The following is a 24,732-nucleotide window of genomic DNA, read 5'->3' on the forward strand; positions in this document are numbered from 1 at the left end:
GACCTCATTTAGTACTCCATACATGTGTCGAAACATTCGATATAATTTTTTTTACGGGGATTACGGGATCGGATGTAAACAGGGCCTAAAAAGGTTGTAGTGTCCTCACCCTCCCATGTTTCTGCCTCCCCGTGGTTCTGCCAACTCCCCGTCTCATCCATCCGATCGATATCCGACGTCCGCCCCACACCCACCTCCTCCCCGAACCGCACCGCTTCCTACCTGCGGCCCGCGCCCCCACACCCACCCACTCCTCCGAGGCTCCGACGGCTCCCCTCGGCCCTCCCCATCCTCTCGCCCGGCCGCGCTCTAGCCAGCCGCGCCGCCGCCCGCCGCTCTAGCCAGCTGCGCCGCCACCCTCCACCCCTGCTCTGTCCCCCGCACGCCGCCGTTGAGGGTCGGACACGCCTCTCCCCCATCCCGCGTCCGGCCATCGCTCTCCGGTGTCACCGCCGCCGGAGCCGCCCTGCCCCGCAGCAGCATCGCTCCGTCCTCCCCAGCCCTTCGCGGTCGACACACGGCGCCGCGGACAAACCTCCGCTGCACTCGCGGGCCTCCGCCCCCCCCCCCCCCCCCCCGCCGACGCCGCGGCCGGCTCCGCCTCCCTCTCGCTTGCCGACGGTGGTCGCCAACTCTCCGCGCGAGTTCGATATCCCACCGCGCCGGCGCTCCGCCATCTACGCGCCGCAGGCAGATCTTCGTGCGCGCGGGAGGCAGCACAGCTCCTCTGGACTCCCCCGCCCATTGTTGCTGACGCTGCGGACGGAACTCCGCGTGCAGGGACACGTCCAGCCTCCCCCGCGCCTCCCAATCGACGCACGGCGCTGCCAGCCTCGCCCTCTCACCGGCTCTCCAGGTGATGCTGGCGGAGCCGCCGTTGATGGCTGTTGTTTCAGCACGACCCCATGTGTGCTCGTAGCTGAGCAACGGTGGCCGACACAACCTTTATCCTAGGGACGATTGGTCAAGGTGCCCAGGTTGCACACTTCTGAAATTAAGCTCCGTCAGATTTAAGCTTCTTTCATTTATCGATGGTATTGCAATCCTTTTTTTGCACCTAAAATCTCACACATCCTCCTGTTACAATGAAAATCACAAAATCCTTGTGAATTTTGCTTCCACAAGTTTCACACATTTGTGAATTACTGACATTTTGCAGTCATACTACCTTTGGAAATTTGCGCACCTTTGTGATTCGCTGAAAGTTTCACACTTTTAAAGAGAGGATATCAACGGGATGAAGCAGCATCTTTGTTCTCTGAAAGTTCTGCTAGCATTCAGAGATCGCACTGGCACTCAATACAATACTTACAGTTTCACTTTTTCTGATTGATTTGGTAAAATGCTTGTGACATAAATTGAACATCTCCTGATCTTCTCATTATGTTTTACAGATAGTATACTACATTCATGGCAAATCTAGGAGTGTCTCTGTTGTCATCGAATTTATATTGGTTGTGCTAGAGCAAAGATATGGTGAATTATATGTTCCCTTCCATCAGCAAGCTGCCATTGTAGGATCACTGTGACATTATAATGTATGCAGGCAGCAGATGTGAATTACGTGAGTTCGGTTGTAGACCATCAGCCTGTAGATTATGTAATTTGTTTTAGTTGAGATACTAAAATGACTAGCACTATATTTCAAAAGAAAAAGGGCTAATTCTTCTTTTGGTGGGTACCGGGAAGTACTGCTAAGTCTTCTTTTGCTAGGTGCCAGGAAGTATCATTCTTGTAAATTTATTTGAGTTTCTTGATTATAGTTCTCTCAACTTTGCCTGCACATGATGGTTAATTGTTCAACCGTTCACATGTTGATTGATTATTTGACCATGCATTTTTCAATGGTCCTGTTGACAGAATTGACATGATTTAGATTTGTCTTCAAGATCCCGTTTGAATGATATTAGGGTTCCCTTGTTTACTCCTTACTTTTCTTATATGCATTCAGCATATTTGAAAACCATTTGGATCAGTAATGGCCTATGGACAGTAGAGTACTGGGGACTTATAATTATGACTATTTAAACTTGAATTGTTTGCGTTCTTTCCAGTTAGACTACGGACAACACCATGGAACCCTGAATTTTGTTGCTCTGGAGTCTGGAAAATCATAGAGCTTCACCTTTCGTTGCTTTGCCGTATCTCTCTTATTTTCTTTTTCCCGCTGTCAGGAAGAGCTGTCTACTTTTTTGTGAAATCGAAAGTTTTCTAAAAGTTCATGTTCTTGGTTTGCTCATCCAGATCTAGGGCAAAGGCCAACAAGGAAAACAACAAAGAGGCTTTGGTGAAATTTCACTACAAGGGCATGGGTGTGGTTAGAGACATGCTCGGTGAGATATTTTGCAATTGCTGGTCTAGATTTTCATTTTGAATGTTGTGATTTGATCACTTCATCATTTTGTGCCCTCAACATTCTTAGATGGTGTGCTTTTGCATGTTTTGGCAGCACTATTTTGATGTTTGTTTCTATAAAAAATGATGATGTTTCTGTTGGGAGGAGAATTCGTCAGCAATTCATTCAAACATAGGAGATTGATACAAGTACAATAACATTGGGAAAAAATATGATCTGTGTGGCCCAATTTATTGAACAAGTTCAACCAAGTTTATGTTGTACTTATGATTTAGACAATATGTATATTGTCTTCTTACTATATTTCTTTAAAATTATTTCATTTTATTTAAAAATTATGTGCCCGTAGCATCGCACGGGCCTTTACCTAGTTTAAAATGAAACTTCTTCTAAACACTTTTCTTCATTCAATAAATAAAATGGGCAGGGCATGATTGCCTTTTTCTTCTTCTAAAAAAACAAATATCCTCGAGATAGATTCACCACAATTACGGTGATCGCACAGTGCAACGTGGACCAAGGCTTTTCCACCAAGCGATGGGATCAAACCCAAAGTGGGCCCAGGGACTGATGTGGCGGTGTGTTCGACTGGCCTCTCCGGCCATAATTAACGAGAAAAAGAAAAAGGAAAAGATAAATGAAGCTGAGTAGCCGCTACGAAAGAAAGAGAATGCGGCGGCGGCGTTCGTAGGCGCTACGAAAGCTTGGGATGAGTTGCGCTATATAAACAGAGCCTCTCCCTCCAACCTCGACGCAACCGCCGCCCTGCCCTCACCTGTTGACTTGCTCCAATTGGCCTTGCTCATCGTCATCTCCACCGACCTTGAGCTCGAGAGGTAACCGATGAGCTGCTCCCCTTCTCCCCCTCCGTCGATTAATTAATCTGCTCACTGATCATTATTTTTACAGTACTTCTGTTGTAATTCTCTGATTGTTCCTTTTTATGCGTATATATCTGGTTTTTGTTTGCTGTGCAATATTCCCCAAAATTGAACATCCTGCAGTAGAAATCGAGAAATCGATCGCTCATGAGGTTTCGACAGGATTAGTTAAGTTACCATCCGGCTATATATGTGATAGGTTAGCTAACTGGAGATGCATGCATAGGTGAGTGCCTATTGTCTAATGGTAAAGACTGAGGGTCTCCAAGCGGGGCCTTCTGATATAGGTTCGAATCCTATTGGGCTTCCATTTCCATTCGATTGTTCTTGAGTCTCTCGACACAAGAAAATTATTGCTATTTTTCCTGTGCATCTCCAGTTTGCTCCACTGCTAGATTAGATTGCCATGGCAAGCACTCGCCTCGCCTGCTAATCCTCCTGTTCACCATGCTTGGCTGCTTAATATGGAAGTCTTGATCGATCTTCAATTTGGGTACTATTGCTTGTGTTGAATATACACCTTTTAATTTCTACTTATTCGTGTTGAATCTGATTTATTAGTCCCGGAGCTTGCTCAATCTATACGACTAACTATGCAGTCTGTTCCAACAAATAATCAATCTATTGTCATGTTGTTCGTGCACCTGCTGGCCAGTGTCCACAGATCTGATGTTAGATTTTGGGTGTTGGACTATTTTTATCTTCTTGTGCATACAGGCCTTTCTAGCCATGGGTAAGGAGAAGGTTCACATCAACATCGTGGTCATCGGCCATGTTGACTCTGGCAAGTCCACGACCACCGGCCACCTCATCTACAAGCTGGGAGGCATCGACAAGCGCGTCATCGAGAGGTTCGAGAAGGAGGCTGCCGAGATGAACAAGAGGTCCTTCAAGTACGCCTGGGTCCTCGACAAGCTCAAGGCCGAGCGCGAGAGGGGCATCACCATCGACATTGCCCTGTGGAAGTTCGAGACCACCAAGTACTACTGCACCGTGATCGACGCCCCTGGGCACCGTGACTTCATCAAGAACATGATCACCGGGACCTCCCAGGCCGATTGCGCCGTGCTCATCATCGACTCCACCACCGGTGGCTTTGAGGCCGGTATCTCCAAGGACGGCCAGACCCGTGAGCACGCCCTCCTTGCCTTCACGCTTGGTGTCAGGCAGATGATCTGCTGCTGCAACAAGGTAACAACATACTGTTTCAGTCGTTGATTGGTTGCTCTTGGTTTGGTGATGATCCATGCTGCTAATTGCTAACGAAAGTCGTTTGTACTGAATTGAAATTCAGATGGACGCCACCACCCCCAAGTACTCCAAGTCTCGGTACGACGAGATCGTGAAGGAAGTGGCGTCGTACCTGAAGAAGGTGGGGTACAACCCGGACAAGATCCCCTTCGTGCCCATCTCCGGGTTTGAAGGTGACAACATGATCGAGAGGTCGACGAACCTGGACTGGTACAAGGGCCCGACCCTCCTGGAGGCGCTGGACCAGATCAACGAGCCGAAGCGGCCGTCGGACAAGCCCCTCCGCCTTCCCCTGCAGGACGTGTACAAGATCGGCGGCATCGGCACCGTCCCGGTGGGCCGCGTGGAGACGGGCGTCCTGAAGCCCGGCATGGTGGTCACCTTCGCGCCCACCGGCCTGACGACGGAGGTGAAGTCGGTGGAGATGCACCACGAGTCGATGCAGGAGGCGCTGCCGGGCGACAACGTGGGGTTCAACGTGAAGAACGTGGCGGTCAAGGACCTGAAGCGCGGCTACGTGGCGTCCAACTCCAAGGACGACCCCGCCAAGGAGGCCGCCAGCTTCACGGCGCAGGTGATCATCATGAACCACCCGGGGCAGATCGGCAATGGCTACGCCCCGGTGCTGGACTGCCACACGTCCCACATCGCCGTCAAGTTCTCGGAGCTGCTGACCAAGATCGACAGGCGCTCCGGCAAGGAGCTCGAGAGCGCCCCCAAGTTCCTCAAGAACGGCGACGCTGGGTTCGTCAAGATGATCCCGACCAAGCCCATGGTGGTGGAGACGTTCTCCGAGTACCCGCCGCTGGGGCGGTTCGCTGTGCGCGACATGAGGCAGACGGTGGCTGTCGGCGTGATCAAGAGCGTGGAGAAGAAGGACCCAACGGGAGCCAAGGTCACCAAGGCTGCTGCCAAGAAGAAATAAACGGTCGATCCGTGGATGTTATTATGACATCGCATAGCTAGTGGAGTTATTTTGGCTAGAAAAGTTTGCATTACAGTTATTATATTGTCGGACAAGTTTGGTTGTTTGGGTCTCGCAGTGTTTATTTTTACAGTATGTGTCAGTGTCAGTTTCCAGAATCAATATATCTGTTATGTTTTTTTTTGCTTAGTGTGTTTAGATCACTTTGCATTTTGCGTTTTTCTGTTTTTGGAAGGGAATCTTCAATATTTGAAGTATTAAATGTAGACTAATCACAAAATTAATTATAGATCTCGTCTGTAAACTACGAGAGGAATCTAATGAGCCTAATTAATCCATCATTAGAGTATGTTTACTGTAGTATTAATGTAGCAATTTAGTGTCTAATCACGTCCTAATTAGGCTTATTAGATTCGTCTCGCGATTTACAGTCCATTTATATAATGCGATTTATTTTTCGACTATATTTAGTACACCATGCAAGCGATTTACAAAAATTTTATGTTTTGTGTTTACACCATCTAAACACGGCCTAAGAATCTGATCTGCATGGTATGAAAGGTCGACTCTGATTTTTTTTCTCCCAAATGGAGATGGATTATGGATCTTGACTGGACTGCCTGGATTGAGCTCTGTGTCCTGTCCAGTATACAATTTAGTAGCCCTGTTTAGATCACAATCCATAAACCCCGTAAACGCAAAAAAAAAACATCACATCGAATATTTGGATACATGCATGAAGTACTAAATAAATTCTATTTATAAAACTTTTTGCATGGATGGGCTATAAATCGCGAGACGAATCTAATGAGACTATTTAATCCATGATTTGCAACAGTAAGGCTACAGTAAGCATCCGCTAATTATGGATTAATTAGCATCATTAGATTCGTCTCGCGATTTACAATCCATCTGTGTAAAAAGTTTTATGAATAGACTTTATTTAGTACTTCAAATTAGCAAGATTCCATCGCAAATTTTTTTTACTTTCATCTAAACACGGCTTTACTGTGTCCTGTTGTGAAAATTGGGTTGCAGATAAACTATGTGGTCCATAACTATGTGAGTATTTCTTACCAGTGACCATTGACCAGTACGTTGAAACGGTACCTATTTCTCATGCATACCTAAAAAACTCCAAAATAATGTTGCCAAAATCTCTTCCACTTTCCTATGTTCTTTTCACTCCCTACTAGTCGGATTCTCATTCTCTGACATAACAAGCCAAACCAACCAGGCAGCCATTCTGTGTGTGTGTGTGTGTGGTGGGGGGGGGGTTGCATTTGTGCCGGCAAACCAGCACCTCATGTCCATCAGATCGTGTGCCAAGAACGGATGGCTGGACGCCGGTGAAACTGGATGGATGGATAAAGCCGGCAATCTATGGCTCATGGTCATGGGTCGGCAAAAGGGTCGCATCAAAAGCGTAGGTGAAATGTTTTTTTTTTTGGCAGGTGGAGGTGAACTGTTTATCAGAAGATAGGATAAAAGAAAGAAGAATGATGAACTTGAACAAAAGCGAAGCAATATGGTTCAGTGGCAACACCTATAACGTGGAAGAAAATGAACCGCACAAATAGGAAGAATAAGGAATTCTAAAACGATATATGTTTTTATTTTTTGAACTGAAAGGACATGTATTTCAGGGACCGCATCTTTGTCCTGTTTCTGTCGTCCCTGACTCCTGATTTTTTTTAGAGGAACCGGGATTTTCATTCTTAATAAAACTGGTAGTTTACAACCCATCTTACAAAAAACAAACTTGAAAGAAACGGAAGTTACATTCAGATCCTTGTAAGAATCCCCGGTCTTCCTTGTCGCCGACGATCGGAGCCATCCATGAAGCCGACCACCACACCGACGAAGGAAATGAAGTTTGAAAGGCACCATGAGCAGCACATCAGAGAACCAATGCATCTTGAAGACGATGAACGAACAGGCCAGGAGAGATGGCCGGCAGCCATCACATCGCCGAAACCAGGGAGTCTGACGCCTCAGACAACGACCCCGGCTCGCCAGACAACAAGAACCCTGAAGGGGAAGTAAACCACCAGAGACGGTGGGACAAACAACCAACCCGATTCCACAGATTGGTAAGAAAACATACCCCATCTTGGCCACAGAAAACGGATCCTCGCCGGACGTCCCCATCGCCGGAGACGAAGCTGAAGCCGACGCCGTCGCCGCGGAAGAGGGGCACGGACATAAACTCTGAACAGGCGACCTCGATTCGGAGTAGGCAAACCCTAACCTATGAAACCTAGACTAATAGGAGTAGGTATGTACACCGGCCATCGATTCCGTAGCTTCCCTTCACCTCCAGCGCCGGAACGGCCACCGGAGGCGAAGAGAAGCAGACGAAATCGACGCCGGGAAACGAATCGCCCCTGGTTCGCCCCGATCTACTGTAGACGAGGAACGAGAGACATCTGGAGGAAGAAGACTGATCCCTGACTCCTGATAGCAAAGGTAAAAAAAAGGGATTGCATTCTCGCATTGGGCCGTCAGATTGAAACGGGAGTTTGGGCCGGGCTGCAAATGACCGAGAGGGGAGGAGGGAGCCATGCCCAGCATCACGGGTTGCAGCCAGCACTCCTCCAGCAGGGAGCACGCAACGGCGCTGAGGAAAATGGAGTTGGAGCGCTCTTACTACTCTTAGATTGACTTCAACAACGCAATGGAAAACGAGGAAGGCATTCGGCAGTTTGCATTCTCTACAGTGTTTGCCTCGCACAAGCAAAAACGCCGGTCTCCAATAGCGCAGCGCAGCGCAGCGCACTCTCCTCCTGCCGCCACCCCTTCCCGCCTGTGGCCGCCCCCGGTCTCCTCCCCTCCTCCCGCCGGTGCCCCCCGCCCCCTCTCCTCCTCCCGCCGGTGGCCGCGGCCGCGTGGCCGACGCGGAGGTGCCGGCGTCACCCCCTCCCTCCGCGGCTTCCTCCTCCTCCGGCCTCGGTCCGTGGCTCCCTCCGTCCGCGGATCCACGCGCCACTGCGGGCCGGCCGAGCTCCGCGCCACCGCCAGCGGCGAGATCGACCTCCCCCGCCAGCGGCCCGTCGAGATGCCGGTGCCGCCCCCTCCCTCCGCGGCTTGCTTCTCCTCTCGGCGCGCAGCACAGGGAGGCCTCTCCAGCTGGATCCGCACGGGACCTCACCGTGCTTCCCTCTCTCCCTTGGTCCGGGGCTCTGGCGGGCGGCGCGGCCTCAACGGCGGGTCCATGGCTAGGCCTCGGGCGCGCCGGCCTCGAGCTCACCGCCGCGCGGGTCCATGGCGCGTCCTCAAGCTCCGCCTCCTCAAGCTCGCCGCTGCGCGGGTCCATGGCGTGTCCTCGAGCTCGCCGCCGCGCCAGCCTCAAGCGCGGGTCCATGGCACGTCCTCGAGTTCCGCCTCCTCAAGCACGCCGGCCGCCTCCATCATCTCCGGCAGCGGGCCTCGCTCCCCGGCGCGGATCCGTGTCTCCTCGAGCAAATGTAGGGCGGCGGGGGCGAGGCGGCGTGCACATGCGGCGACGTGCGTCAACGACAGAGCAAGGGCGCGCGCGGAGTGGAGCAGGGACACGGCGCCGCGGCGGCGAAGCAGGAGCAGGGGCGGCCAAGCTCCGCGGCGGAGGAGGACCGGCGGAGAGGAGGAAGGACGAAGGGGGCCGGCGGAGGAGGACCGGCGGCGTGGGCTCTGCGGCGCAGGCAAATGAGTCGGAGGTACATCGCCTCTCTCCTCCGATGCATTTTGCGTCCCTCATTTGCCTGTGCTGTTGGAGACGGATCCATGTGCTACAGTAGCCGCGACGAGAGGCAAAAAGCGTTTGCCTGCTGTTGTTGGACTCAGTCTTATAGCAAGCATGGCATCTTTGCCAAGCAAACACTTGGGGCAAATTCAGAGTGAAGCATCTACGTGAGGGAATTTTTTTATTTTAATTCTTTTTAATCTAATATTTTAATAATAGCCCGTCCAGATCTAAATTTTCAAGAACTAGCCCTTTTGGTCGCGCCAAGCCCCGTGGCGTGACTCTTGAAGGGTCACGCCACATGTTTCGGCGCGACCGAGCTGCCACGCTGGCACGCGTGTGCCAGCGGGCCTGACGTGGCAAGGCTGAGTCACGCCACATGCTTTGGCGCGATTGAGTCGCGCCATGCGCCGTGGCGCGACTCAGCCTAATACAGGCCCACCCGGCCAGCCTCCTCTTCCTCCTCCTCCCATTCTTTTTTCCTCCACTCCCCACTCGACCTGACCTCCATGGCGCCGTCTCTCCCAATCCCCCTCTAGATCCACTCCATCCTCCACCCGATTCGAAGGCGAAATAAAGGGAAACTGATCTTTGAAGGTAACTCCTCCATTCTAACCGATTGATTTTCCTCCATTCCGCGGATTTTTAGGGTTTGAGTTGGTTAGGGTTTGAGACGGTGGGTCCGAATCGAGGCTGTGCGCGGGCCATTCTCTTGAGCGGATGTCGATTAAGGTCCCCATCTATACGGTGCCGCCTCGCAATTGCTCTCCTGTTGCATTACCGTGGCATCGGTGGTGGCAGGGGCTGGGAACTGTGCGGTGGTATCTGACGTGGCTTCCGAGTCGGGTTTGGCCGGCCGCGATGTCCTGATTCGTTGTTCCCGATGGATACATGGATGGATCATGTATATATACCTTGCTTGCGATGCCTTCTCTCTATTCCTGTCGATACCCGGCTGCTGCTGCTGCTGCAGAGGTGATCTCTTTCACATGCTGTTACCTCTGTGTGCTGTGCTGTGATCTGCTCTGCTCTGCCTTTGAATGTTCCTAGCCCTTCCACTCCTCATCTCTCTCAGTTGAATTGAATCTGAAAGCTTGTGCCTCGATCTATTCTTGACGCAGCTGGTGGAGGTCCGTCACATAGCCCTCCTGCGATGAACACATCCTCGGACAACACAAGCAGTGGACAGAGCAGCTCCAGGCCCCCAATGGCATCAGGAAGCGGTGGAAGAGAGCGTCTTTTGTTGCACATGGATCTTGTTTATCTATCAAGCACTACTGTAATTTGAATTATTCTTGTAGTGGACTTGTAATGTACACTTTGTGGTCATATATTGGTACTACTATTATTAGACGTGTAATGGACGACACTTTGTGCAATCGAGTATATTATAATGTCCTATCAAATTGGTAATGTGATATCTATAATCGTGTGATTGGCAATCAAGTATCTTGTCTTGCAAGGAGTCGGGCCATTTCCCTTGGCGCCAAAGTATCTTGAGCCAAATCTGGTCGGCACCAATGCGAGGGAGTCGTGCCATTTCTCTTGGCGTGACTAATTGACGCGACTAATTGGCGCGTAACTACCCTAGTCTAGATCTAGTCGGTGCTATCGTGTGGCGTGACTCCTTTATGAGTCGCGCCGAGTGGCTTGGCGCAACTCTTTGAAGAGTCACGCCATTTCCAGCGACGCAGCTCAGTGAGGAGTCGCGCCAACCTTTGACCCCGACTAGATTTGGCCCAGGCCAAATTTTTGCTAACTAGTTACGCCAAGATAAATGGCACGACTCCTGTTAACTAAAAAGAGTATGAAAATAAAGTATAAAACAACAACTTGGAAAGCAAACATAGTAAAGGAAGTGCTAAGCCAAATTTAGCTTCTCATAAGGAAATCAAGGCCAAAACATCTATCATTTAAAAAAATTGCTCTCCACAATATTAAAGACCTGAAATAACACCACACTGATAATCTTGAATAGATACACCCAGGCATACAACAAGTGAACATGGGCACTGAGTTACATAATCTTACAATTTAAATGTAGATAGAGTAAAACAATTAGCCATTTGTGGACAGGTCCTGATAATAACCTCCCATGCAGAGGATGCATCGTCAGTAGTGCCACAAAGGGAGCTAGATAGTTAGGATATGCATCCTCTGAGCTTGATGACTCCTCGGACTCCTCGCTAACGATGTCTTGAGGTATATTATATATCTACTATGGTACCTGAGTATGGCCACAATGAGGGCCATAAAAACATGCTAAATCCCATCTGGACGACTGAAATCATACCCTAAACATCTTTTCTTATCTTTTCTTACCTTTTAATGCCAGTTATTCACTGAAGGTAAGTCACTAAATTCTCCTCATAGTAATAAAGCATTCTAGTACCAGATTCATTGCTATTGTTGTTGTTGTTGTTGTTTTATTTTATTAAAAAAAAAGAGTACAAGACCAGATTCACAGTTCCACCAAAAGAAAAAAAAAGGCAGGTTCGCAGTTGTGTATTTGTATTCCAGATTAAAAGAAAGAAAACTAGATACATACATATAGTATATAGTAGAAGTAGCATGTCCTAACAAATTACACACCATCTACATAACATTACATACAGTGGTCTAGCTACCTAGTTAGCTAGATACAAGGGCAAGAACTCGTCGTCGATGACCTTGTAGTGCTTCTTGGCGTCGTACTGCTGTACGATGAGCACGGAGGCGGTGGGCGAGAAGTCGGAGGATGCCAGGATGTCGCCGACGGGGCCCAGCTCCAGGCACTCGGCCCACTCGTCCAGCCCTTCCATCAGCACCGAGCTCCAATCGCGGCCGCGCCCCACCATGAAGAGTCGGTACTCCGACTGTAGGCCGCGCAGCACCGCCACCAGCTCCGCGCCGCCCGCCACATGCTTCTCCAGGTACCCCATGCCCCTGCCGCCGCCCGCCACGTGCTTCCGGTAGAACTCCGTGAAGAACTTGTCGTCCACCTGCATCTGTGCCTCCTCCTGCCCCAGCGCCGATGCCGCCGCCGCCACGCCACCGCGCCGGCTCGCGGTCGTCCGCGCCGCCGATGAACACCATCACCGCCTGCTCCTGCTTCCCGAGGCCCCGGTCCACGACCACACCCACCGAGCACGGCGCCAGCTGGAGCACCTTCTGGTTCACCAGCCGGAAGCCGAAGTGGCCCGCGTCCATGCTCCCGTCCACCCGCTGCGCCTTGTGGAAGGGCAGCAACACCAGTGCCGCCATGGCGTCCTCGGCGCACATGCAGATGCCGCTGTGCATGTCCGGGAATGACGACAGCGCCAGCAGCCGCCGCACCCTCATGCCCCCGGGCCCGCCGCACTCCGCCTGGTACGCGTCCAGCGCCTCGCCGATGAGCTTGCGCATCTCCAACACCTCCTCGTCCACCACCGTCATGCCGTCGAAGCCCCTTCCCTTGACGATGGCCACCGCCGTCTGGTCCGTCAGCTGCACCATGTCCACGGTGTAGGCGGCCAGCTCGCCGCCGCACCGCAGCGCCTCCATCAGGCAGACCAGCGTCGACACGTCCTGCGGGCCGTGCAGCCCCACCACGAGGCGGAGCTCCCCCGACGGGTCGTGGTGCTGCAGCCCCATCAGCCGCCACTGCACGCTGCGGCGGGACCCGGCGGCGCCAAGGAGCCTAGCGAATGAGGGAAACAGGGAGAATACGACACGGGCTAGGGTTTCTTGTTGGGCCCATTTCAACTCAAACCCTACAAAAACCCTAACCAACTCAAACCCTAAAAATCCGCGAAATGGAGGAAAACCAATCGGTTAGAATGGAGGAGTTACCTTCAAGGATCAGTTTTTCTTTGTTTCCCCTTCGAATCGGGTGGATGATAGAGTGGATCTAGAGGGGGAGAGGGAGGGGCACGCCATGGAGGTTGGGTCGAGTGGGGAGTGGAGGAAAAAAGAATGGGAGGAGGAGGAAGATGAGGCTGGCCGGGTGGGCCTGTATTAGGCTGAGTCGCACCACGGCACATGGCGCGACTCAGTCTGGCGCGACTCAGTCGCGCCAAAGCATGTGGTGCGACTCAATCTTGCCACGTCAGGCCCGCTGGCACACGCGCTGCCAGCATGGCAGCTCGGTCGCGCCGAAGCATATGGCGTGACCTTTCAGGGAGTCGTGCCATGAGTCTTGGCGCGACCAAAAGAGCTAGTTCTTGAAAATTTAGATCTGGACGGGTATTATTAAAATATTAAATTAAAAAGGATTAAAATAAAAAAAATTCCTACTTGAGACTCTGTCAGTCCGACAAGACAGAAATCACGTAGCCGCAGCATGGCCAAAACAACCATTAAAATGAGGCGTATGGTCCATTGTCCTTTCCTACACGATTAAAGTGAATTGAAGCCACATTCACTGTTTCACCATCACTAAATCTGGCAGCCGTACTAACTGAAGTACACGAATCTGGATCCGAAGTGCCGTAGCGTTAGAGCAAACGAACCAGGTGCAGTGAACAAAAACTTCCGAAGAGAGAAAAAAGGGTCTTTAATTTAGTACTAGGATTTTATACAAATTTTAATTACTAGTTTTTTTACCATTAAGTTCTTTTGAATTTTATTCGAACGTACTGCGCTCCCAATAAAGATGCTGAGCATACACCCTAGCATTATTGCAGCATTTTTATTTGTTTTCGTATGCTGATTTATCCAGGAATATGCTTTATTCCTTTTCAGTTTTCAAAAAACAAGTGGCGCAATGCAGAGGATGGTACTGCAAGAGCAGCACAGATGAGCTTGCTCGCATGTGAAAGTAATTGTAGAGATTTTCACCAAGAGCTGCAATGGCTTGACCTGCTGCAATATCTTAGCCGTACGGCCGGCCGGACGGGCACCGCAGTCTCAGCTCAGGCGCCCATTCTTCGGATGAATGCTTGGGCTGTGTTTAGTTCCCAAAAACTTCCCCCCAAACTCCAAATTTTCCATCACATCTCCATCACATCAAAACATTAAATATAGCAAATGACTCATGCATGGAGTACTAAATGTAGTTAAATAAAAAAACTAATTACATAGTTTTGATGTACGTTGCGAGACGAATCTTTTGAGCCTAGTTAGGTCATGTTAGGACAATATTTGCCACAAACAAACGAAACGTACTACAGTGCGCTACAATGACTGATGTGACTTTTCGCATCCACTTTTTACACTCTTTTTACGGAACTAAACACACCCTTGAAAGCTTTTGTCTTCACAGATTTCTTTGCAAAGGTTCATACGGCTGCTTCCTGAATAAGGTCGAAAGTGACAAGATTGGGGCACACCCGTCTCAGCATGTGATTGTAGTACCTGCAAACATGTGTTGTAAAAAAAAAGGGGCTAAAAGGCTACTGCAAAGCTGAGATCTTTCTGCTCACGTTCAGAGCACAATCTTTTTACTGGAAGTACATGGGCAGTTGTTTTTTTCAGTCTGTGTGGTTAGGGACTGATTGATGGTGTGATGTGAGTAGCCTGACAGAACATTTTACAGTCTGTAATACGATGATGTGGAGAATGATTACACGGTATGGTTCAACATGTTTGGCCACGGTACCGCCACTCATTAGCAATTATGAATCGTAGCATCTCCGAAAGAAAACCGAGCCAGTTTGCACTCATGTACTTATGACTGAAGAAAACTCTACTTGTCCTAGGCATCAAGTATGCTTTGCAAAACAGCAATGAGCAGTGCCTTGTTGATGCTCCTGATCTGAAGTTCTGAGTGCCGCTAAAAATCCAGAAACTATATTTGGTTCAAACTTCAAACATTAGCACTCTTCACTTATTCTTCAGGACCAAAAGAGATGGAGATTCGCTGCAGGTCTACAACAAGCAGCCAGACAGAAGCTCCAAAGCAAGCAAATTACTCCAAACCGCTGCGGCACCAGCCAACACAAGCTAGTCCTCTCTCCTCTCCTCCGGCCGGCTCCGAACAGTGGTCCTGTGACACAAATGGCCCAGCTTGAAAGGACCCTCGCCTCCAATCCCCTCCGGCACTGTAGCAGGTACAAATACTCGGGAGGCAAAAAGGGGTACCAAACCGAGGCCCGGCCAAGGGCCACCACTACACTAACAAAATGGTAACCATCCGTTTCATCCTGCTAATCCAAGGGCCTTTTTACTACTAGCCTCATACCTAATCTCCTAACAAGTATCAAGTTTGGCATATCTTTTGAGTGAGGAGTCACACCTACTCCGTGCCTAATCCTCCCCGGCGCACGCAATGCCAAGGAGCAAGCCTTGGGAAACGTATACGCGCTTACACCACTTTATGCTAGAATACTAGTACATGTCTACGTGTTGACGTGCTGTTGGTAACAGTTTGGTGCCAAACTTAAGCTTATGTTACATGCCACTTGAAGTGCCATTGACCTAATCACCTAACCTAGCCACATTTGGCTTAGTCTGTAGGAACGGAATGGGTCTGCCCAACCACATTTCATCGTGTTCGGCTGGTGGAGGCTGCTCCAGCCCTACAGTATTTTCCTCTCACATAACTCCAGCTCCAGCCTCCAGCCACCAGCCACCAGCCAGGCAACAGTGTTTTTCTCTCACACAACTCCAGCTCTAGCCTCCAGCTCCAGCCTGCCGAACGGGGTGAATTGTATCACCCTTGCGAGGAAACCAATGTTTGGCTAACACGCTCGTTTAGTGTTAGAGCATCTAATACAATTCCTTAATAAACATTCCCAATAAAATAGTATTGGATGTTGCAATACCATATTCATAGATTATCGGAAGAGACGCCTTTACAGTTTTCAAATAGTCTTCTCCCAATACAACATATTTGGAGAGACAAAATTCTCCGTTTATTTGAGAAGAGTGGGATGAAATATTGGGACAATCCAATACTAACTAATAGGGAAAATAAGAGGTTTTGGGGAACTGCACGAGTATATATTCTTTCTAATATTATTAGTTTATCGAGGAAAGAGAAATTGTTGGAGATACTCTTGATATTAGCAAATCTAGACCTCTAGCTAATTCGTTAGGAATGGAATTAACTCGTCTACGCAACAGCACATTTCTTTTAATTAGTAGGGTATCAAATATGCCAAATGTAATTCAATTTGTTTATTATAATGTTTAGGTGGAATTCAAGTACCATTTACGCTTCTACTTCATAGGTCGTCGTCGCTATCAACGAGATCAATGTTGGGACACATGGTACAGGAGCTAGGTCATGATTTTCCTGCTTCCAACCAAACGCTTGGCATAACACAAATCTCGTACCACTATACTAATTACCTAAAGGTAACCACTGCATGTTTTTTTTTGAACATAGTACCACTGCATGCTAATGACAAATATTTCGTAATAAATAAATAAACTAGAAATGACGGTGCTCATATATAAAACGGGCGGCAGATTTCTGAGCCGTTGGTGTTTCAAAAACCGAGCGCGATCGCGTCGTGCCGCACATCGATCTCAGAAGATGGTGGCGCATCTCGGAGAGGGTGCGGCACGGCGTCACGTAGCACAGGAGCCTCCCGATTGAACAACGGGACGAGATTAAGGCAGATCCAGAGGTGGTTTGGTTAACAAAACATTTCGACCACACCCCAACCACGCCGGACCAGAAGCACGCACGGGCACGGGGCACGGCGGGAGGGACGCTTCCGGCGCAAGCTGCCATGTGGACTCCGCATGACTCCAAAAGTCCAACGAGCCATCCGCCTGTGCTGTGCCCTGTGGTGTTGCGGGCCTGCCCGTCCGTAAGAAGAGAGAGGATTGCCGCAGCGGCGGCCAGCGGCAGCGCGTGTGTGCGCGTAATCCCTGTCGCTGTCGCCCCCGCCCGCCCTCGGAGCAGAAGAGAGGCGCGGCACCACGCACCCACGCCCACGCCCACCACCTCCACCTCCGCGGGCGAGAACCCGAGAGGCTCCAAATCCTAACCACCGCGGGGCGGCCTCATCCTCCCGCTCCCACCACCCGTCCGGCCGCCGGATCGCTGCGGCGGCGCCGGCGCGCGGATCCAATGCGGCTGCTGCTGCTGCGGTAGCTGCGGGAGGCGGCTGCGGCGCTGGTTCCTAGTTGATGCGGCGGACGATCTGAGGAGGAGGGGATGGCGGCGTCGGCATCGGCGCCGGGGTCGGCGGAGCGGCAGGCTCGCGGCGGCGCGGCGTTGGCGAGCGGCAACGCGGTGAGTGCCCGATTCCCTCGCGCGCGTGTCGCCGGCCGGGCTGTTCGAATTCGGTGGGCGTTTGGTATCCTGTGCCTCGCTATGGTGGGTGTTTTTGCCGTTTTTCTGCTGGTGGGAATTTTGGGTTCGAGCTCCCGGGGCGAGACGGCAAGGATGAACAGCCACTGCGGCTTGGGTGGTCGGGGATGCTGTGAATGTTTCGTGGGATGGGTGGTGACTGCTGCCTCTGCGGCGGAATGCGCGGGGACGACGTGAGCTGAGCTGAGCTTGCAGGGGGCCGCTGCAGCTGCTACTGGAGTTGGATTGGGTTGGAAATTGGAGGACCTGGGGGCGGTTTCCGTCAGGTTGGATGGAAGCTCAAATTCGTGCAGGAATTGACGTTTTTCGCTGTAGATATGTGGAGTCAAGTGTTTTGGGGGTAGTTCCCTTGGAAATGGCACGATGATAGACTGATCGAGGCGTTCCGATATTTGAAGCGAACTTGCGATATTGAATCTGGATAACGGCTTTTGAACCTCTATCAGAGGTGCGGGGGGCACCCATTTTTTTTCCCCCTCTTGGGTTTGAGTAATGGCGTGGTGTTGTAAAAATGTTGAGAAGTGGTAGAGGGTTGAATATTGAGGGTAACGTGACGAATTTGTTGAATTAGTTTTGTTTAACGTCTGACTGTGCATATGTGGGTGTAGGACTCTAGGACTCTGAAAGTAAATTTGTTGGTCGGAGAGCCCCCTCACATCCAAAAATAGACAACTTATCTTGATGGTTCAACCTATTCATTATGAATGTCTTCATCAAACCATTTCTTTAACGGTGTTTTGTTTACATCTCGTTTGGAACAGACTTAACGAATTTTCTGTTTGAAACAGAGCTTATGGACAAGAAAACATTTGACATTTTGCTTTGTCTTAAATCTATATTTTGTATTTATTGTTGCCATGACAAAATTTCTGACAATCCCATGACCTTCTTGGCAGGTATTTAAGAGTGGCCCTCTCTTCATATCATCCAAAGGTAAAACTATTTGAGTCACATGTTATGTTTCTTTGGTTCCAGACTGTAACAATGCTGCCATTACAATATTTTAGGAATTGGATGGAAATCATGGAAAAAACGTTGGTTCATCCTCACAAGAACATCGCTGGTTTTCTTCAAGAGTGATCCTGTTAGTATATCTGTTCTGCTTACATGTAAACTATGGCATAATTATGCCATATTTATCATTTAATTATGGTTACTAGTTACGTTAGTAGCACTCAGTTCTTTTTTTTTGACGTGTGACTATCTGTGGCATTTATAGAGTACATTGCCTCAGCGAAGTGGTGAAGTGAATCTTACATTGGGGGGAATTGACCTGAATAATTCTGGAAGGTATGTATCTATTTCACACATCTGTTCATATCTTGTTTGATCGTGTGAATGTACTTAAGATGTTTGTCATTTGTGTATTCTTGCCTCTCTAGACAAATAACTTACTGCATCTTTTGCTGTATCTGGCACTCATTTGCAGTGTGGTAGTCAGGGAAGACAAAAAGTTGCTGACTGTCCTTTTTCCAGATGGCCGTGATGGCCGTGCCTTCACCTTGAAGGTATACATGTCTGCCTTTTGACCTACTCGAGCAAACACAAAAGTTAAATTATAAGCCTTATGATCTGCTTCATGAATTGTTGGGCTTCTTCTACTTTTACATAAAAAATATCCTTGTCCTATCCTTATACAGGCAGAAACTTCTGAAGACTTATTCGAGTGGAAAGCAGCACTGGAAGAAGCTCTTGCACAGGCTCCAAATGCAGCTCTTGTGATGGGACATAATGGAATATTTCGTAATGACACAACCGATGTATACGAAGGGGCTATTCCAAATTGTTGGTTCCCTTACAGTTTATACTATCATGTGGCTGGCTCCTATTCATGGTGAACTTAGTATCCATCTTTTTCTTACATTTCCTCTATTGACTGCAGGGAGAGAGAAGAGACCTATCAAATCACTAGTTGTTGGCAGGCCAATACTGCTTGCACTGGAAGATATAGATGGCAGTCCTTCTTTTCTAGAAAAAGCTTTGCGTTTCCTTGAGAAACATGGTAGGGCCAAACAGTGTTAGCTATCACCGAAGTTTTGGATATGCTGCGCTTTACCAATGTAAATATTTAATCGAAATGTGAATAATTTATTGCAGGAATAAAAGTGGAAGGAATTTTGCGTCAAGCTGCAGATGTGGAGGAGGTTGACAGGAGATTGCAAGAATATGAGCAAGGTTATTGTGGTTACTTAGTTCATATTTGCAATGTTGTGTTTTTTTATTTTTGGTTTAATTGCGCATATAATTCAATATGTGCTTGTTTCTTTCTATTCCAGGAAGGACCGAGTTTGCACCAGAAGAGGATGCTCATGTTATTGGTGACTGCGTAAAGGTACATTTCTGTAATTGCTATCATGTTGTTAGAAAGATTGATGTCACAGAGTTCCAATAGTTTTTTTCTTTCCTGCTTGCCCACTATCTGAATGTATACATGTATTTGCAGCATGTTCTTCGTGAGCTTCCATCATCTCCAGTTCCTGCTTCCTGCTGTACAGCATTATTGGAAGCTTTCCGTAAGTGCTGTATTCATGTTATTCTGAATATCCTTCCTTGGTTATGGAGGCACAGTTGCTTTACATGAATGCTGAAAATATATTGTTGAGAATACGCAGGAGGGCTGCATATCTTTGTATTAGATAGAAAATAAATTGCTTGAGTTCTGTATCTATGCACATCTTCCTATCTGGTTTGTAGTATGCTCTTGTTATGGCCACTGCCTAGTGTAATGGCTTCCTATAGTTTAATGGATAGTTGATAAGGTTTCCAGATGCTTCTATTTCAAGCACTTTACCAGGTAGTTAAGACAATCTAGTTTCCTAGCTGATATTCTTGTGGAATTTTCAGCTTTATTGTTTCCATTTTCATTTTCTTTGTACTTGTCTAGGTCTGGAGATCAAGGAAGCTCGGATCAATTCGATGCGTGCAGCAGTATCTGAAACATTTCCTGAGCCTAATAGGAGGCTGCTACAGAGGTTAGTGTATTTCTTTTTCACAGGGATATATATTGTGTTTGAATTCCTTTTTAGTTTTTACCTGATGGTATATGATCCTGAACAATACATTCTAGATTACATTCCCTTGTCTGCTCAAGTGTATGACCAACATTTTTCTCTCTCTTTTGGATGTATGCAATTAAGACAGCAGAACATGTACATATTTCCAAAATTAATTTAGTTTCACACAGTCATCAAACTTGCTAGAAACTGCACTTCTCATATCCTTTATCAAGCTAATTGTTTAACTAAATCACAAACCCTGTTTGCAGAATTTTAAGAATGATGCATACCATTGCTTCTCATACTGCTGAGAATCGAATGACTCCATCAGCAGTTGCTGCTTGTATGGCCCCGCTCTTGTTACGTCCCCTTCTGGCCGGTGAATGCGAGATGGAAGATGACTTTGACATGAATGGTGACAGTGCTGCTCAGCTTATTGCGGCAGCTAATGCTGCTAATAGTGCTCAAGGCATTGTCACTACTCTATTAGAGGAATACAATAACATATTCAACGTGAGTTTCTGCTTCTACCTCAGCATCTTTAATGTAAGCCAGATCATACATTTCTTATATACAATTACGAGTAAGACACGAAAGTTCTTAATTCTCCGATTACATGGAGTTGATTTTTTGTTTAGGTAGATGAAGTAACGATAATGTAATAAGGCAGCCAATAAAGAATCTCACTTTTGCAGCTGCATTGTGTTTTGACCTTCTTTATATCTCTGCTGTCTAACCATATATTTGTGTGTGATAAACTTAAGGAGCAAACACCTCACTATATGTCCACTCATGTTCATTGTTTTTACAGGATGAGCACCTCAGGTGCTCCTTGTCACCAGATTCTCAAACCGGAGATAGTGGAAGTGAAGAATCAACAGATGATGAAACTGTGGATATCAAGGATAATGGATTTCATGATGCAGAAAATGATGTTGATCAGGACTTAGATGATGCCGAGCGAATATTGAGTGGAAAATTGAGTGAAACCAGTGCGTGCACCCGTGCCGACCTCAATGACTACAAGGTTTGATATGCTTTGCAATTCTGTTTTTATCTGTAGTGAGTAATTGTGCCATACTAATCATACATTTGCCTTCTATGTTTTTAAGACAATAGAGAGAAAAATATAAACAAAAGTCTATTTTCAGTGAATATATTTAACATATTGTAGCTCATGTTTTGACCGTATCTTATCTAGATTCTCCCCATACTGTTTCTTTGTAAAATTACCCTAGCTATAGTGTCCTAACCGGATTGTTCTTTCACTTTTTTCTCTTTTGAGTAGCATGATCGTTTGTTGATGTCATCACGTGGTTTGCTTTCTTACTCATTGTAATGTGTGGACGACAACAGGAGGTTAATGGCAATGATTCAGACGCTGAACCCTCTGTTGAGGACAACACTTTGGAATCAAATATAGGTCCAAATGATGCTCCGCTAAGCCATTTAACTGAAACTAGCTCAATGAGAGTCCAACAAGCATTGAATGGAAAAGATACATCAAATCCAGTTTCCAGTCATGAAACTCCATTGTCAATGGGAGAAATTCTTTTGTCATTGGATGCTGGAATTCCATTAGCTGGTCCTGGAGCTGAATATCCTAAGGACAGGCTCTCCAACAAACCCAATGGAAATCAGCAGCATGTGAAGCGTTCTAACTTATGGGGACGCAATAATGTAAGAAATAAGTCTGATCTTTCGCTCTTGTTTCCCTGTATAGGTTCATATTTGTTAGTTACATTAGCGAGGCCTATTTATTTTTGTGATAATTGAACTATGGTTCTATGATATCTCGAACCAAAATTTTATGTTTTCACAGGGAAAACATTAACAGAAATATGCTTGTATAGTGCACTAGATTTCCTTCAGATTATTCTGAAAGTATTTTTTTTCTATAATTGTCAAGTGTAGTATGTTGACTTCACTGATTTCCACATATGGCTTTTGCAGGCAAGAAAAGGCCAACAGTCGGAATTAATTGATCCATCTGTCGAAGAAGAGTAAGTTCCTAGTCACATGGCAGACTAAAGTTACATGTTTGCATGATTGCTTCGTGTAAATAGTCCCTAGTTGTGGAGGAATTTGATTCTTAAAGTTATCTGAGTTATAATGAAAGTGCTAAGTACCTTTTTTTTTCAGGCTTGCTATTCAAAGACTTGAGGTAACAAAGAATGATCTACAGATCAGGATTGCAAAGGAGGTGAGGAAAGGAAAAGTGCTGTAATATCTACTCTTGATTTAGGAAAATACTGCAAACTAACTAAATATGTTTCAGGCTAGAGGTAATGCAATCCTACAGGCAAGTCTGGAAAGAAGAAAACAAGCATTACATGAGCGCCGGGTAGCTTTGGAACAGGATGTATGCCATATTCTTTTACCATATAATTTCATTGCTTTTATTCTTTCAAAATATATCAGAAATTTAGCCATTTTCTGTGTGCATATTTATTATATTTTGTTGCAAGCAGCTTTATAACTGCAAGTACCTCATTATAAGAGTTTGATTTTTAGTCTGATCACACTTGTTTGCTCGCTAGGTGTCAAGGTTGCAAGAGCAGCTACAGGCTGAAAGGGATCTTAGAGCTGCACTCGAGGTTGGATTAAGCATGTCTTCTTCCCAATTGTCTAGTTCACGCTCCATGGATTCAAAGGTACTAAAATCTTAAGCAAGTTGATCTTCAACTGTTACATGCCTGCTGGGCTTATTTTGTGGTGTCCTCCATCTTCTATGCGCTTCTCTTAAGACAAAGGCAGAGCTTGAGGAGATTGCTCTCGCAGAAGCTGATGTTGCAAGATTAAAACAGAAGGTTGCAGAGCTTCATCTCCAACTCAATCAACAGCGCCAGCACCAATATGGCTCTTCCGTAGATGCTAATGATCATTATCAACACCTTCCAAGTCATATCTCGCAGTAAGACAACACCCCTTACAATTGTCATTCTTTCAGTTGTCATTTGTCAAGTCAAAATATTTGGGAGCTATATTTTTAGTAAGGAATGCAAAATGTTTGTCAGCTTGTTAGATCTTTCATATTCCTATTTATCTTTACATGTTGTAATTCGTTGTGTATGCAATATTTACTGTTACCAGGAATATTGTCCAACCAGGATTTGACAGGAGCATTGCTTTCTGTAATCAAGAGAAGACTCAAAGGAATGAGGTTAGCTGTTTGCAAATCTCTCATGTCTTTGCTTAACCTTGCAACATTAGAAATCCAAAGCTCAAGTTAGTTGACATCAGCTCTGCAATTACAAGTTCAATCAGTTTACTTTTAAAGGGGCACTGCTGGCAGTGGCACTCATATATAGTGCGGTCGGCTGTAGGTCCTGCCTAAACTTAAACCCCAAAGACCAAAGCAACCCGCTTGAGTAGATAGGCAACAATGATAATGCACATCGATAGTTAATTTTCCTTGAATCTCGGTCCCCGGTTATAAGAGACATAAATGGCAATAAAATAATGTCGTCAGCATGATGTAAGTAATGATACTGATAGAATTATAACAGGATGACTCAAATACTCTGATATTTTTGGCAGGAGAGCTTGCCAAGTTCATCCCACTGGAGAAGCATCAAGCAGCATGTGATGTCGCATGGTTCTTCAAGGCCTTTCTCCCGCAAGCATTCCCTGGATGCCTCCTTGAGTGATTCAAGGGAGGCATCAACAAGGGTGCCTGCAGAGAGTGGGTCAATGCTGGTGAACATCCCCAGAACAACTGAGGTAAGAGAAACCCCTGGTTGTGATTAATGCTGCAAAGAATACTTAGGTTCGAGTATTCAGTTTTCTTGTTGTGATCTTCTGTAGCAGGGTCTTGAATATGGGAGATCGCCCGCTGTGCCATCGTCCACTCTGGTTGAACTAACTACGAGACTAGATTTCTTCAAAGAACGGCGGTCGCAGTTGATGGAACAACTCCACAGCCTCGATTTGGGTCACGGATCCGCATCCCATGGTTTCCCATACAAACCTTCGTCTCCCTGGAACAGTCCAAGGTAGGTGGTTGCTCAGTTGTTGCAAGCGCACGTCTGTATATTCTCAGTATAGATTTTTTTCTCTAACGTTATCTTTGTAGAAGCTGGTAGTGAGAATGTATATCTCTCCCTTTCCTTCTCCACTTGGTTCGGAGCAGCCTTTTTCGAGCGTGATTTTGTTTTGCTTTTGTAATCTATTGTATGTAATGGGGGTTTTTGACACGTTTTCTCATATGTGATGGACTATGGATAAAAACCCCCACCCCTCCCACTATAACACCTAGGTTTTATGGTCGGGTTGGTTAGGGGGGCGCGCTAACATGGTACCAGAGCCGAGGTCCCGGGTTCGAACCCACCCGGCCACGTATTTCCGCTGCGCGATTTTCCCTGCGCCTCTCGTGTGC

At 47.4% G+C, this 24,732-nt stretch overlaps 3 protein-coding genes and 2 long non-coding RNA genes across 7 annotated transcripts; 3 read left to right on the forward strand and 2 right to left on the reverse strand.

Moving 5' to 3' along the window:
• The first annotated feature begins 220 nt into the window (after positions 1–220).
• Positions 221–2,659, forward strand: LOC120662071. Its single transcript, XR_005670180.1, has 2 exons — positions 221–2,333; positions 2,450–2,659. It is a non-coding gene; the product is annotated as an uncharacterized LOC120662071 (long non-coding RNA).
• Positions 2,660–2,844: 185 nt separating this feature from the next.
• Positions 2,845–5,602, forward strand: LOC120662070 (elongation factor 1-alpha-like). Its single transcript, XM_039941153.1, has 3 exons — positions 2,845–3,192; positions 3,955–4,428; positions 4,532–5,602. The coding sequence occupies exons 2-3, from the start codon at positions 3,967–3,969 to the stop codon at positions 5,411–5,413; spliced, it is 1,344 nt and encodes a 447-aa protein (XP_039797087.1). The 5' UTR covers positions 2,845–3,192; positions 3,955–3,966; the 3' UTR covers positions 5,414–5,602.
• Positions 5,603–7,101: 1,499 nt separating this feature from the next.
• LOC120659032 lies at positions 7,102–7,893 on the reverse strand. Its single transcript, XR_005668908.1, has 2 exons — positions 7,521–7,893; positions 7,102–7,424 (listed from the first exon to the last, which is right to left on the reverse strand). It is a non-coding gene; the product is annotated as an uncharacterized LOC120659032 (long non-coding RNA).
• Positions 7,894–11,761: 3,868 nt separating this feature from the next.
• Positions 11,762–12,746, reverse strand: LOC120662960 (cation/H(+) antiporter 28-like). Its single transcript, XM_039942003.1, has 2 exons — positions 12,174–12,746; positions 11,762–12,079 (listed from the first exon to the last, which is right to left on the reverse strand). Exons 1-2 carry the CDS (start codon positions 12,744–12,746, stop codon positions 11,762–11,764), a joined length of 891 nt encoding a protein of 296 aa, XP_039797937.1.
• A 4,074-nt stretch (positions 12,747–16,820) lies between these two features.
• LOC120662073 (rho GTPase-activating protein 7-like) lies at positions 16,821–24,584 on the forward strand. 3 transcript variants are annotated; one of them, XM_039941159.1, is made up of 22 exons: positions 16,821–17,280; positions 18,255–18,291; positions 18,366–18,442; positions 18,578–18,648; positions 18,788–18,866; positions 18,999–19,143; positions 19,241–19,360; positions 19,456–19,533; positions 19,635–19,690; positions 19,802–19,871; positions 20,243–20,330; positions 20,624–20,867; positions 21,166–21,381; positions 21,711–22,034; positions 22,308–22,357; positions 22,497–22,557; positions 22,633–22,716; positions 22,895–23,008; positions 23,102–23,268; positions 23,448–23,517; positions 23,895–24,077; positions 24,165–24,578. In XM_039941159.1, exons 1-22 carry the CDS (start codon positions 17,203–17,205, stop codon positions 24,351–24,353), a joined length of 2,601 nt encoding a protein of 866 aa, XP_039797093.1. In that variant the 5' UTR covers positions 16,821–17,202; the 3' UTR covers positions 24,354–24,578. The 3 variants fall into 3 exon arrangements, with proteins under 3 accessions (XP_039797093.1, XP_039797092.1, XP_039797094.1); XM_039941158.1 differs by having other exon boundaries at positions 16,824–17,280; positions 24,162–24,584; XM_039941160.1 differs by lacking the exons at positions 23,102–23,268; positions 23,895–24,077; positions 24,165–24,578 and having other exon boundaries at positions 16,869–17,280; positions 23,448–23,496.
• Positions 24,585–24,732: the final 148 nt, after the last annotated feature.

This window comes from Panicum virgatum, chromosome 2N, assembly GCF_016808335.1.
Source record: "Panicum virgatum strain AP13 chromosome 2N, P.virgatum_v5, whole genome shotgun sequence".
Classification (NCBI taxonomy): Eukaryota; Viridiplantae; Streptophyta; class Magnoliopsida; order Poales; family Poaceae; genus Panicum; species Panicum virgatum.

Coding starts and splice junctions, on each gene's coding strand:
- LOC120662070 (XM_039941153.1), top strand. CDS start 3,967: ATGGGTAAGGAGAAGGTTCACATCAACATCGTGGTCATCGGCCATGTT. Junction 4,429..4,531: donor TGATCTGCTGCTGCAACAAG/GTAACAACATAC, acceptor ATTGAAATTCAG/ATGGACGCCACCACCCCCAA.
- LOC120662960 (XM_039942003.1), bottom strand. CDS start 12,746: ATGGGGCTGCAGCACCACGACCCGTCGGGGGAGCTCCGCCTCGTGGTG. Junction 12,080..12,173: donor GCGCGGACGACCGCGAGCCG/GCGCGGTGGCGT, acceptor TTCTACCGGAAG/CACGTGGCGGGCGGCGGCAG.
- LOC120662073 (XM_039941158.1), top strand. CDS start 17,203: ATGGCGGCGTCGGCATCGGCGCCGGGGTCGGCGGAGCGGCAGGCTCGC. Junction 18,649..18,787: donor GACCTGAATAATTCTGGAAG/GTATGTATCTAT, acceptor ACTCATTTGCAG/TGTGGTAGTCAGGGAAGACA. Junction 19,534..19,634: donor ATTGCAAGAATATGAGCAAG/GTTATTGTGGTT, acceptor TTTCTATTCCAG/GAAGGACCGAGTTTGCACCA.